A 14,908-nucleotide genomic window follows, 5' to 3' on the forward strand; every position below is an offset into this window, starting at 1 on the left:
CAGAACTGACGGTTGGAGAGGCACAGCTGCCTGGAAGGTGGAGGCATGATTGATTGATGAAGTTTTGGTGCCCAGGGGATCCAATCATGTAATCAGTTTGTATTGATTGACTGTCCCCATTGAGAGACTGCTGAGGCTCTGCTGCCATGTGTGCAAGCTAAGCTTGGCACACATTCAAAATCTTCTGCAGTCAGATTTGATTTGGGTGGCGAGGTCGCCTAAGTCCACGTGTTGGGATTCATGCTGGGAAGTCTGTCATAATCACACTGCAGACGTTCCAAACCGCTCCCACAATTCTCTGCTCCAATTCTTCATTATCTTGTATTTATTTTAATTATTATGATTGAGAAATTAATTCAGCTTTACTGTAATTGCATCACATGTTTAATGATCCAGTCTCCTTGGAATTTAAATGGGGCTTCCACCTGGGTTTGCATAGCTAATGAGATTTTTCCCCCCTTGCCACTATGTTTTTTTCCCAGACTCTTGTTTCACATTTCTGACTTCTATTTCACTTGTCAAGTTAGCATCACTTTAGTGATGCAATGCACATCATTCCTTCACCAGCATTACAAAAAAGGGCATTGTGAGTGCAAATAAAGGTATTTTTGTGAAATATAAAATTGAAGGACAGCACTAAGGAGAAAGACAAACAATTTCTGTCTTTGCGACAAAATGATGAAAAATGAACACTTTCAATATATCACTAACATCTAGTTATACTGAGAATAACAATGGCTTTTTAAGCTAAAAGCTCTTCTTAAGATTGACAACTTCCATATCAGTGAGCCACTTTTCACAAAGACAGACCTGCTTATTTATTTGCTTTACCGAAGCAGCACACCTTGTTTGTTGGTAGAGGTGGGAGAGGAGAATCGAAACCGCTTCACCGGTGGGCATTCGTTTTCTATGCTTGCATTTAATGAGCCCCAAAAGATTTCTCTCTGAAAGTCACTCCAAAGTCAAATTAAGGCTGAACTTGCTAAACACGTTTCAAAACTCAGATGCGTCACTGCTTTAACCTCAGGGGTGAATGTGGGTCAGAGGCGCAATAACCAGTTGGACTACTGAATGAGAAGCAGCTAATCTGTCTTTCCCTTTTCTTCCCCTCAGTCTCACCACAGGCTATAAATGTACCTTGTCTTGGTGGCACTGGGTGAACACGCTAGCAAAACTATTGCAAAGCGCCACAAGTCAGGAATGTAAATGAAGGAGAATGAAATAAAATGTAAAGCAACCACAGACTCTCCATTTCAAATACCCACACCTAATTTATTGTGTAAGCTTTCAAACACACATTGGGAAATCAGAGGTAACTGTTGAGGGAAAAACAAACTGTGACTAAGCTGTGAGACAGACATTTTTGAATTTGCTTACTTGCTGTCTGAGAGCTAGATAAGAAATCCACAGCTGTGATGTTTGGTGCCAAATGTTAGCTTATTATAAAGCCTGCAAGAACTGGCATTAGTAGCCAAGCAACTTGAAAGGTGCTTTCAACTAAAGCCTACTTAAACATGTTTTTGGAACATGGGATAGAATATAGCATATAGAACTATAAAATCAACCGTTACTAGAGATGGACCGATCCGATATTACGTATCAGTATCGGTCTGATACTGACGTAAATTAGTGGATCGGATATCGGAGAGAAATAAAAACTGTAATCCGATCCATTAAATATCAAAAAAACACCTCACAAAACTTGCAACAGGCCTAACTCGGCTCATAACGTAGCACGTTGCAGCAGTATGCGTCACGTGATAGAGCGGCTGTGTGTATTTGTAGCATCTGGCATTTTATCTCCAAGGAAGTTATCCCAGAGAGAAGTAAAGCAAATCTGTAAGTTCATCTCTGAATGTTTGTAAAGCATTCCAGCCTTAAGCTTAACAACCGATATATGGAGCGACTGCCTCTTCTCTCCCCCTCCGTCTCCTGCTGCTACTTCAATCATGAAACTGATCAATGATCTGCTGATCGGCTTTTCTGTCCGTCTCTCTTGTTTGTTCATCGCCCACTTTGCACCAGAAAGAGGAAACCAGCGGCTGAACAACAGCAGCACGTTTAACCTTGATAAGCTGTTGTTAGAATTTATTTAATATTACTTTCTACAGAAGGATCTTTTTCTATGCAGCTGACGGCTGGTAACTGTGCAGGGGCGGATCTAGCAAAGTTTAGCCAGGGGGGCCGATAGGGCATGAACAGGGAAAAGGGGGCACAAAAACATACATTTCTTACTTATTCTCATTTAAATTGTCTAGCTTTTAATAAATAATTATCCGAATCTTACACCCAAAGTTTTAATCTGATGTAAAATGTATAGAAGTCCATTACTGTATATAGTAACTATTAAGTCTAATATACCCTAGTAAGCTATAGTACTTTTTCCTTTGGGAAGGTATCTGTGCAGTCTGCAATTCTGTTGAAGAAAGATGTTGAATCTATTTAATTATTCTTGAAAAATAATTTATTTCTGGGCATTTTTTTCACACACTGCATCAAATTGAAGTTGATTACGTCATTTAAGCATCATGAGGTGGAGGGTGGTTCCTTATTTTTTATTTTTTTTGCTGGGAGTTTTAGAGCCCTATTAGTTAGGTTGCTTACTCTTTAAAATACCAGAATAGGGAGGATGGAGTAGGTTTAAGTTTATTAGATTGATCAGTATTGCTGAACTATGAAATGTTTTGGGTGTATCTTTTGCATACAGGTATAACAGACTAGCTTTAGTGGGGGGTTTTTTTTGTTGTTTTTTTTAACTTGAGTATGAACTTATACAAAAAGCAGCAAAATATTTAAAAAACCAGTTTTATTGATTAAAAAACACACTATATCCGATTCATATCGGTATCGACCGATATCCAAATTTATGATATTGGTATCGGACATAAAAAAGTGATATCGTGTCATCTCTATTATGTACTGAAGTTAATTCCTGATCTACAGCTTAGCAGGTTGACTAATCTCTCAGATCTCTCAGGTTAAGTTTGTTTGGTATTTAATGGTGTTTGAACACCATTAAACCCGGAAAAAAATCCTTCAGCTTGCTTTCTAAGTAGACACAGCTCTTTAATGTAACAACTGATGAATTGATGAATTGCTCCTCTTTGAAGACATCGCTGTACTGAATTAACAGAGATTAAATTGTTTTTGATCTCCTCATTTACAGTACCTACTAGTTAAACATTTCCTTTGCATTTAATTTCAAGTTGCTCTTTTTCATTTACAAGTTAACAAGCTGTTTTGTCTCACATAAGTGCCTTTTTAGATAATGAGCTGATGTTCTAATGGACCGCTGGAAGGGAGGAGCATTTATTTACAACCGATTAGCCATTAACGAAGAATAAAGCGTTACTGGCTTGTATAGTTTGTATGGACCTTCATTACAGTTGTATACTCTGGAGAAATGCATTGATGGTTATTGCTTCACATTTTATTGAAGTCGTTACACTGCTGTGCACCAAATGGAGCCAAGAATGGTTTCCTTTAGTGTTACAAGTTAAAGTGGAAAAACATACCAAACTTTACACATAACAGTGGGTGATCATAAAACTGAAAGCAAAAGCCATCCGTGCATATTTCATATAAAGCTGCTATTTAGTTTTCTTTTAACAAAACATAGAAAGCATACAAAATCTTACAGAGAAGAGTCCTAATTCTACAAATGTACAGTAACCATTCAGTCACTGTCTCTTCATCTCTGTGTTTGTCTATGCCTCTGCAGGTCAGGGTGGACAGCCCTCTGGAAGGAGGAGTGCTGTATGAGACAGTGACTGTGATGAAGGATAGCAGTCCCATCCTCAGGGACATGGCCTTCTCCCTGGACAGGAACTCTCTCTATGTCATGTCTGGCAAGCAGGTGAGGAAAAACCCTCATGTTGGTGCTGCTGTCAAGAGAACCATTGGAAAAGCAGGATGATGCGGCAACAGATGAGGCTGTCCTTCAGCTGGAAGCCCACTGGTTCAAGCCCCTATGATAGCGAGTGTTCGGCATGTTGACATGTCCTTCAGTTAAACACAAGATGTGTAGCATGAAATTTAGAGTTTTAGTTGACAAGAAACATACAGTATGGAAGTATTTTTGGAAATCGGTTAGTGGAAGCGGTTTTGAACAAACACATTAATAATGATGATTAGATTTGGATTGAGGGCCAAAACAAATAAATAATCCTTGTTTTTTTAGGCTGTTGCAAAAAGAAATGTTCTGCACATTCTGTTAAGATTAGTATTTCTGCATGGAGCTTTGGAATCAGAAGTAAAACGGTTTCAAATCAAAAACATTAAGCTATGCTAAATTATAAATTAATACTGTTTATTTGGAATTGAAGCAGAGGATTATGACTTATCCTTAAAACAATAATTCCCTTACATTCATGAACTGTACGTCTACAGAAGAGATTGTTAAATATGCAGACTGTGTGTAAGAGGATGGACCACTGCTCCAATTACTTATCCATGCGAATCGACTTACAGCGCATGCATCTTTTGTACGTAACACACACACACGCACACACATCCCTTACAAAACCAGTGTCGGCTTTTTTTTTTTCTGTGTGGCTGTATTCCACCTCATCTGCTCCTCACTTGGCCCAGCATCACAGAGGCGAGCAGTTGTTGTCGTTGTTGTTGGACGATATTCTCTGCACTCATTGGAGATAAGAGTGAACAGTGGTAATCACTTTCAACTCCCATCAAGTGATTATTTTGGCGCGCTGGCATGCCACTGTGAAATGGGATTAGGTTTCAGTGCAGCCAAAAAAGAAAAAAAAAAGTCTCTACCACTGCTCTCGGTTGTCTTCTGACTGCTGGAATTTATTGAGCCAGAGTCACAGGACAGAAAGCCAAAGGGCAGTGGGACAATTGCAGTTGTGTCAGTTACATCAGAGTGGCTCTGACTCTTTCCTGAGAGCCTGAAAAACAGTCTGGAAATCTATAAAAGCGTCAAGTTTAAGACAACACATAATGTCATTTGAGGAAGAATAGAGAGTCTTGTGTTGGGTGCCGTCTTCTAAAACAAATCAAGGCAGCTCTTCCTTCTGTGTGATAGACTGGAAGAGACAGGGCATAACTTATTGATGAGCTCTGGTCGTTCAAGGAGAGACACATGCTTCCTTCAAGGAGATAGCCAGCTATTCTCCTCACTCCGCCTTCAGTGACGCACAGTAACAGAGCAATAACCAAACCCTGCTTCGCCTGGCATTTTCTCTCAATATTAGAACAGCTTTGGCTTTGTAGCCTCCAGGAGCTTGAAACAGAGTAAAGCCTTCCGCTTTCTGTCTCCTCCTCCATCTTTGCTCAGCTTTCCCTTTAGACTTCCCCGTATCATGGGTAAGGAATCCCCCAGGGAGAGGGCTTCACTCGCAGATTTCCCACATTTCCAGTAGATCCCAGAGATGAGAGATTTTCAGATTCCTGGGAGCCAAACAATACAGAAATGATGTGGAATGAGGAGCGAAGCACAGACAGATTTGGCTGAGATCAGCCGACCCTTGTGGAATAACAATGAGCCCCTCTGTCTCCTGCCGGGTGAAACATGCAGGGTTAGCATGATGATGAAGAGTGAGGATCGTGTGTATGTGTGTGGATGTGTGTGTTTTTGTGTCTTCACCAAAACACCCCTTGGAAGCCATTATTGATATGGAAAAAAAACAGCAGTTAATCTTTTTTCTCACTGTATGCCTTTAGTTTGATCAATTCTAAGAATAGAAATGCTCAGAATCCAAACACACTAAAACCTCACTGAAGTGCTGCAGGGTTTTTCCAGAGCAATATTTCAAAGTGCCACTCTGTGAAATGTAAAATCATTGCTTGAAATCCAACCCAACCATTTCTTTGTTTACCTGTGCCTATTTATTAACCCTTACCTGTATGTGAGAGTACAGTGTACCAGCGTTTCCCAGCCTATTTTGTGGGACCTTCCCCCTAAACTCAGATGGGCTGAAGCCCGCCTTTACCAACACACCTATCATGATCCAAACGTGTTCATTTGAATTGTTTCTAAACTGCATGAATATTCATCAGCAGCCACATGGTGCATCTTTTTCTGTTTGTAGACAGATGTTGTAATTGCAATTTAAAAATGAAATATGGATCTAAGATTGTTTATATTTATGTTATCCTTATTTTCTTTGCTTTTGGTTTAGTTTGCATTCATACTACTGTAACACTTCCGGAGTTTGCAGTCGTTTATCAGCACTTATCCACTAATGAACTCAGGTGTTGCTGTACTGTTAACACGGGCTGGTAGGAGCCGTGTCTTGCGAAGTGAATGTGCTGTGCTGGTGATTTAGTACTACTTCTGACAAAATCAGCCTCTCACTAATCTGTAACCTCATTTGTTTATTGCATTATTATGAAATCGTATTATTCTTAATTAAGCAGAGGTACTCTGTCATCTAAATATACAGCCCGACAACTACAGAGTACCTTTTGAGTTACAAAATTATTCTGTTGTGAAATCACTGCAGCCAGGGTGCTGAAAAGGCCAAGAGAGTTTCAAACAGAAACCTCTCTCTAAAGGTGTTCGCTTAAACTAACGTAACATGTTTTAAGTGTTTACAGCCGATAAAGTGAAGAAATTAAATTTAACAGAAATCTGCATTACAATGTTAATACAGACTTTATTTTTTTCATATCCTGAAATGGTAAATGGACTGATTCTTATTATTCACTTCTAAACTCAAGTGCAACTAATAAACATTCACACTCCGATGAACGCATCGGAGGGTTATTTGAGGTTAGTATCTTGCCCAAGGATATTTGGCATGCGGACTGGGGGAGCCAGGAATCGAACCACCAACCTTCCGATCAGTAGCTGATCTGCTCTACGACCTGAGCCACAGCCACCCCGTCTTTTGAAATTTTTGCACCACATATATTAATATTTTTATATTTATGATTTAATGTAGCACAATTTTTGAAACAGCTATAGTCATACTGTAAAACACTGGAAAGGTGTTGGATATTCGTTGAAATGCAATGCAATCATGTAGTCATGTGATGGCTGTGGATTTTTCCAAATCAGACTGAGGATATAGGATGACAGCATCACAGAGGTCTAAAAGCCTGAATGTTCATCTGACAGCATTCGTAAAGTTCCAATAAATCCGGATGAAAGTGTTACAGAGATAGTGAATTGGTCAGATAATAAGGTCGAGCATTAGTGTAAGGCCATCCCAGATGTTGCGAGACGATAAAGATTTTCCCAAAGCTAGAAAAGTGGATGTGATCATCAGCCGATTCTACCACGATACAACGCTCAAAAGCAGTCAGAATGAGATTTTGCCTCTGGGGAAAAGGGGCATATTTATTGGTTTTCTGTGATTGCTTGAAATGAGGAAATACCACGAAAAAACACAAGGCAAACAAAAGCTTGATGAGAAATACTAAAACTCCGTCTAGTTATGAATGATTCATGAGGATCTACAGCACACTGAACATCCACTGAGAAATTGTGCTTAATTTAAGCAAACACAATTGTAGACATACATTATAAAGGACACACATATACAGTATGTTGTCATATGAACATTGCACAAATTTTCCTTTCTTAGCCATATTCCAAGATGAACAGGTATCTACTTGAGATGTATTCAGTATTCTGTAACAAAGAAAATTCAAATCCCATACAAATTTACTGGTGTGGAAATACATATTCTTATGTTGTTGCGGTCGGTGATCTCCACCAGTGCTCTCTTCTCGTAATTTTCCAGCTTATTTTTTATAACTAAAAATATCTGAATTTCACCCTCATGTTTCAGCTCCCCGTTTAGCCAATTCGGAACCAGTGACTATGTCTTGATTTCCCCTTGGACTGCCTCATTCTGTTTATCTGTGTGTGTTCAGGTCACTACAAAAAATATGAATATTTAAATAAACAACAGCATTAGCTTGTGCTTTCACTCGCAGCAATACCATGGCTGGTCTTGTGTCTGTGCGTTTTTATGGTAAAATATACTCCTTGAAACTACTGTAGCAAGAACTACACAAAGATCATTTTCCAGTACTTCTGTAGATGTTACTACATGTGTCAGTCTGGGATAACTTTAGATCGATTTTGTCAATGCAATAGAGCCACAACCATTCAAAATATTAGGGGTGTGCAGCTGAGCTCAAAATGAAAGAAGAGTGTGAAGATGGGTTTGTTCTAACCAATGGTTACAGAGAAATAGCTTCATCATGGAGCTGTGTTGTTTCTGTGTTGGTGCTTTAGATGATAAATTAAACATGGGTATACCCGCCAATCTGAGAAGTGTCTCCAAACCTGGATTCTTTTTAATGACCAGCAAAGGATGACTACTACATAAAGATCTCAGATTCCATAAAAGTCTTTGGGATAATGACTCCTGGTGACTCATTGTGTACTCTTAAGAAACGTTAGTCCCATTTAGAGTCAAATAGAGTGTAAGCAGAGTATGCTTTAGGTTGTGGGTACTTTGTGATTAATAAGCTGCTTCTATAAGAGTCTGCAGCATTCTGTTTTGCTCAGTCAGATGCACATACCGCTCGCTGTTATGGTACAGCGTGTGATTAGCTCTATGCAGAGTTTTGCAGATGCAAATCTACATGTTTTAGTGCCGTCTACACATTACAAAGCTTAGTGGCATTGCTGCTGTTGTTTGTTGGCACTGAAGATAAAATTGCCAGACATACAAATCATTATAAGTAAATTGACAACCAAGCGTGGAAACGAATTAAAGATGTAAATTGACATTATAAGTAAATTGACAACCAAGCGTGGAAACGAATTAAAGATGTAACTGCAGCCATTGTTTTTGCAAGTCATCTGTGCTTCTTTGAATTCTGTTGTTTGTTTTACACAACTGCCTATTTATAGTGAAATATGGTTGTTGCCTTTCCTGTTCATGGCAACTTTTCACCCAAACAGATTTTTACTAATGCAGTTTCAACATATTGTACCAGATTTATCTAGATACATTTGAAAACTATGAAATGTTGAGCAAGGTGTTCCAATTAGTATCTTTGATTTTCTATTTTATGTCAAGTTGTTATGAGTGGCTTAAGTGTGCAACAAAACGTGTGATTTCACTTGTATGTATGTATTTAACATGTAAATTAGTAAGTCAATTGTGTAGCGTTTTTCCTTTTATGCTTGCCGTCAAATTGTCAAACCCTAACCCTGGTGTCAGCCAGCTGGCTGGGCCTTTCACAACTCCACCCATGGGACACATGACCTAAAAAGACAAAGTGACAGGAGGGTCACCACAAAGTGATCTTGAATGACATAATATTTTGTTGTCTTGTTATGACCATCAAAGTGGACTTTATGCAACTGATATTTCTGAGGCTTGCTATACTTATCATTTTATTAGGCGCAACACAACATGAAGGGTGGTGTACTGGAGACCTTCTGAATGGATGCATATCATGTAACTGTAATAGTGTAATTGATCCAGTGACCGTTGTTGTGTTGTAACTTACCTTTGTGCCTGCATCTCAAATATTCCTGTTTATACATGCACACACAGTTTATTATGTGTGTTTGTGTTTATACACACACACACACACACACACACACACACACACACACACACACTCAGGACATATTGTTTGAGCTTATTTGGATTCAACTCAGTAAGACCGTGCTCAAATCAGTTCCACTAAAGGAATCAACCCTGATTCTGCGGTGCAGGCTTCACATCTGATTCTCAGAACAGACAGTAGAAAACAGAAGATCCATAGCTCTCCCCCTGTAAAGGTCACACCGCAGACCAACTTTGTTAACTTAGATGAGCCTCAGTCTACAACAATTCATGGATTATTTCTACTGCGTCAGATATGTACTTAGAGCCCTCAGCTCCACCCGTGCTGCAAAATAATTTTGTTAATGGAATGCACCGAAGGGATTCTGAACTGCTGGAAAAAAGGGAGAAAGTTATTTCGAAGGGAGCAGCAGATAATCCATTTTGCCAACACAGACCTGAGAGAGCACCCACTTATGCTATCAAGAGCACCGGAGACACTCTAATCCATAATCCACTCTTCATTTGTGATTGCTTACATCAGGAAATTGCTTGCATCATATGTCCAGACCCAGAATAATAACAAAGTATAAAATAGCTGGGCTCAGGCTGCGGGTCTAACTGGTTTTGTATGCAGGGGTGGTGCAAACGCAACAGCAGCTAATGGAGAGCTTATGCTTTGCCAGACATTCATGCATGGAAGTGGTGCTAGAAGTAGAGAATGTGGCTGACTGTTAGAATGCGTTTCTGTCTGCGCAGATGTGGAAAATAGTACAGACCTATATAATGTGGCTACAGTGTAATATACTTTATTGGTGTGTAAGAAAATCCTTTATCAAAGGTTATAAAAAAAGTTAAATATGAAGATTGCTGCAAAACTGCTTCTCAGATTTTGGTGTCATTTCAAGTCATTTCTGACAAAAAAAATCTAGCAATTCTTCATGTGGGTAAACCCACAGTACTGCATACTGCAAATTTGTGTCTGCAGCTAGAAAGAGAAAAAACGGGTTGTTTTCCTTTGGGATATTTCAGTGCGAGCTCTGACGAGGCTTCCTTATAGTGCAAAATAGGCAAAATGATGAAATGGGCTTTGCTCACTCATCATCAGCTGCTTATTATTTCATCAGTGTTTTATTTGCATGCCTTTGTTGGCCTTATTTCCACTCCATGACATCAGTATAATTGATGCACAGGTTGATGGCTTTTGGATAAAATTCTATTTAATACACTGTCTACCCAGTTTAGGCGTGTCATATGTCAGTATTCTGGCTTATTGGTCAGTGCTTTTGAATTACTTTATTAGTATTTTATTTAGATGTCCCACTTTGTGTGAAATATGATGATAAAATAATATATGTGGCACCTCTAAGCAAATTTCGGTAGCCATATCTATAAGAAGTGTCAGAGGATAGTTTGTATAAGACCAATGTTTGCATATTTCTGTATGACTATTTTGGGTGTCCAGGTGGCCTGGTGGTTTGGGACACTTACAGATATTTCCGGGTTCAGATCAGAAAGCTAATAATGCATGCATGTTATTTTTGCTTCACCATTTTTCCATGTTTCCTGTCTGGATGTCCACTGAAGATTACACAGTGTGGGCACAAATGTACCACATTTATCTTAATAATGTAAAATTGATTGTAATCTAAATTGGACAATATGTTCATGAACAATATAGGGCTCCTACTGGATTCAAGACTCTTTACAGATTTGCTATAGATTAAAAAAGATGTTAAAAATATTGCAACAAGACAGCACTAGAATTTATAGCATTGTTTTTTAATTTTCTTGAGCTGTTAAACTGTTCCTCTTGTTTAGGTGGCTCAAGTTCCTGTGGAGGCCTGTGAGCAGTACAGTACATGTGCTGAGTGTCTGAGCTCTGGTGACCCCCACTGTGGCTGGTGCGTCCTGTATAACATGTAAGTCCACTCACTTTATCTTCTCTCACAATCCCATACTCTCATCATAGCCCAGGGATTTAAAAGCACAAAATTACTGTATGTAGTCACATGATTTGTTGAGTTTAATATAACACAGTTATTGTACTCCATGGAGTTTGCCATTATCAACAGCTGGCAGGATGAATATAAAGCCAGGAAGTGGTTACTGGACAGTGTGATCCCTCCTAAATAGCGCTATTTGGGACAGCAGAAACTGCATGCCCACCAGATTTTATTGTCTGTCGCACAAGAGGAAAAGGGGTGTTTAATGGAGGAGGGAGGGATTAGCCTTACAGCCACAGCAGGTGTACCAGCTGCACTTCTACATACCCGGGGAACATTTTGGACCTGACGGAGCAGGCTTATCTCCTCCATCTTAATTATCTGACCCCAGGTTAGCTTGCATAATACCTCGATATGGAGCAAAGGGGATTCAGAAGATTAAAACCCTGTGTTTCTGAACCAGCCGTCGTGTTGAATCTGACCTCAGCCAGGGATTTACTGCTGTCATCATATGACGTCGTCATTTCAGCCAGCAATATCTTGATGGTGATCAGCATTATTTAAATTGCAGCTCTCTGCTTTATCAAACTGGGTGGGAAGAAGGAAAAAAAGTGCTTTTTAAAATCTAAATTACTTCATTAAACAGCTGTTTTTTTTCTCCCTGAGTACTGACTTTGTCTGAAAGTCCCATTAAACTGTTTATTTAAATTAATGCCTTACACTTATCAGTGAGTAGATAGGCTGCTGTTCCCTCAAGTAACCCAAAGTGAATCATGATCTCTCACACTGCAGAATGAGACTACTTTGTTTTTCTGTCTATTAAATCCAGATTGGGGTCTTTTTCAGCTGCCTGAATGACTCTCTCAGTGTGGCACATACACTGCTTTCAGGATCTCAGTTTCCTACCCCTGGCAGGGTGAACCAAAGAACCTATCTAACAGAGTGTGTGTGGGGGGGTGTTTCTGAGCATGCAAAGAGCCTGAAGGAAACACGAACAAATGGTTCCATCAGACAAAACACGGTGGATAAAAGAGGGAAAAATAAAAGGCAATGAAAGACGGTCAGAGATGAAAGACGTTTTTTTTCAGGAGCACTTCATCTGATGAGCGGTTAGAAGGTGACCGTCTACACTGCTGTGGCTGCGGTCCGCCTCAAGGAGCCGAGCCAGCAACAGCTGTCACCACGTTTCCAATGCACCTTTATATCGTGTTGTAATTACAGCAGAGGCCTCGGTGCTCTTTGAGCTCTTTCAGGAGGTGCCACCCCCTCAACAGCCTCTGAGAGTGGATTAAGTACCTTCTCCCCTTGCTGCATGTGTTACATGTTAAAAAGAAAGAGATGATGGTGTACAGTCAAAATGCTCTCTGGATTTGCTTTCTTAGTTCAACTTTACAGCACAGATACGCTTTATTAATTCTTTTTAAACAGTGTTTGTGTTTAAGTACAGCATAGAAACCGTACAGTCAGATAGATTCTCTCTGAGAGAAAACTGCTATAATGCTTCTATGGTAGTGTCAAGATGGTAGTGTCAATATAATCTCTACATCAAATCCTACATTTCTAAAGCTGGCTAAAAAAAAAAGATTTAAAGGTCCTTTCCACTTCTTGCCATTACTTAAAATATCTTTTTACTTTGCACTTCTCTCTTACGGGATTATTCTAAGGTCACAGTATGCTGCCAGCCCTTTCACTTTTACTTTTAATTGCCTGTTGGAGTCTGGGAGTTAAAGCTATTCTTCTATTGCTCAGTAATTTCCTCTGCGCAAAAAAAAGCAAAGTGAAATGTTATAGAGACAACCAGCATCTTAAAGTCATTTATAGGAAATAAAAAGTAATTGGACACAATTGGAAATACTTTTAAATGCTATATAACACTTAATTCATATCAACTCAGTCTATATCTGCTATATATTATATAATATGTCTGAAAAAGCAGATATGGATGGCTAAAGGTTTTATCTAAACTCTGATTTAGCCAAAGTAGCAGCATTGGTTCTATGAATGGGAATTGGAGAGAGCTGGGTGATACGACAAAGAGGAGAAAGGTAGATATATTGTGTGCAGAAGACCAGGTGGAAGGGAAGCAAGGCCAGGAGCATTGGGAGTGGATTCAAGCTTTTTTTTTATCATAGGAGAAATGGGGCTAATGAGGTAATCTTGAATAAATAGTGTTGTGGAAGTGAAGAAAGTGTCAGACAGGATCATGAATTTGAAGCTGGAAATCGAATGTTGAATGTTCTCAGTGCCTATGCCCCACAGGTTGGATGTCAGTTTGAAGAGAAATTCTGGAGTAAGTTAAATGAAGTGGTAGAGAGTGTCCCCAGGAGGAGAGATTGGTGATTGGTGCAGACCTCAATGAACATGTAGTTGAAGGGAACAAAGGTGATGAAGAGGTGTTGGGTAGCTATGGTGTTAAGAAAGGAGAGAAATGCAGTAGGAAAGATGATGGAAATAGTTGTGGTGAACACGTACAACAATAAGAGGGAGGAACATAAGGTGACATTAAAGAGTGGAGGAAGCTTCACATGGGTAAACTGGATTAAATGCTGGAAGCTGAAGAAGGAAGAAAGTTGAGTCCAGGAAGGAGTTGAGACAGGCTCTGGTGGGTAAGGAAGATTTGTCAGATGACCAGGAAAGTGTAGTGCTGAGGTCAAGAAGGTGTTTGGTGGGTTCAACAGACTTGGTGGTAGAATGAGAAAGTGCAGAAAAGAAAGAGAGTGGTTAGCAAAGAAAATGTGGGACAGTCAGAAAAGTTGAAGAAAGTAGATAGGAGTACTGAGAGGCTAGGCATATGGCAAAGAGAGAGGTGGCAAAGGAAAAGTCGTATGTGAGGATAGATATTAAGGAAGGAAAAAAGACTTGTATTGATTGACTTGGTAGAGAGACTGAGCTGGAAAGGATGTGCAGCAGGTTAGGGTGATCAAGGACAAAAAGGGAAATGTAACAAGTAGAGAGAGTGTTTAGAGATGTTGGAACCAGTACTTTGAATGTAGACAATGTCGAAGATGAAGATGAAGATGTAGAAGATGAATGAATGTAGACCAATGTCGAAGATGAAGATGTAGAAGATGAATGAATGTAGAAAATGACAGCAAGAGGGAGACAGTTGGAAGAAAGTTAGGAAGGAAGTGCAGAGGTAAGGACGAAGTGAGAGCAGCTTTGAAGAGGACGATGAGAGCAAAGGCAGTTGCAGTCCAAGCAGTCCAGATGACATACCTGTGAATATACAGAGATTTCTAGGAGGGAGGGCAGTGGACGTTTTGACCAGCTTGTTTAACACTATCATAGAGAGTGAGAGGATGGCTGAGGAATGAAGAAGAAGTGTACAGGTACTGTTTTTCAAGAAAAAAAGATGATGTGCAGAGCTATACTGACAACAGAGGAATAAAGATGATGAGCCTTACCATGATGATATGGGAAAGAGTTTTTGAAGCTAGGCCAAGAAGAGAGTTAATAACCAGTAGCAGCAGTATGGCAGAATGT

General features: G+C 39.6%; 1 protein-coding gene across 1 annotated transcript in view; it reads left to right on the forward strand.

Annotated features, from left to right (window-relative positions):
- The window catches only part of LOC146574877 (plexin-A2-like), an 85,212-nt gene that overhangs the window by 35,304 nt on the left and 35,000 nt on the right, over window positions 1-14,908 (forward strand). Inside the window, exons 4-5 of the mRNA XM_085274906.1 lie at window positions 3,722-3,856; window positions 11,301-11,401. Of these exons, the coding sequence (XP_085131032.1) occupies window positions 3,722-3,856; window positions 11,301-11,401 (236 nt within the window). The remainder of the gene's footprint in view (window positions 1-3,721; window positions 3,857-11,300; window positions 11,402-14,908) is intronic.

The sequence above is a fragment of the Mchenga conophoros genome, linkage group LG5 (assembly GCF_057382185.1).
Source record: "Mchenga conophoros isolate Kocher_MC1m ecotype Shallow Benthic linkage group LG5, M_conophoros_male_GT1.1, whole genome shotgun sequence".
Lineage (NCBI taxonomy): Eukaryota > Metazoa > Chordata > Actinopteri > Cichliformes > Cichlidae > Mchenga > Mchenga conophoros.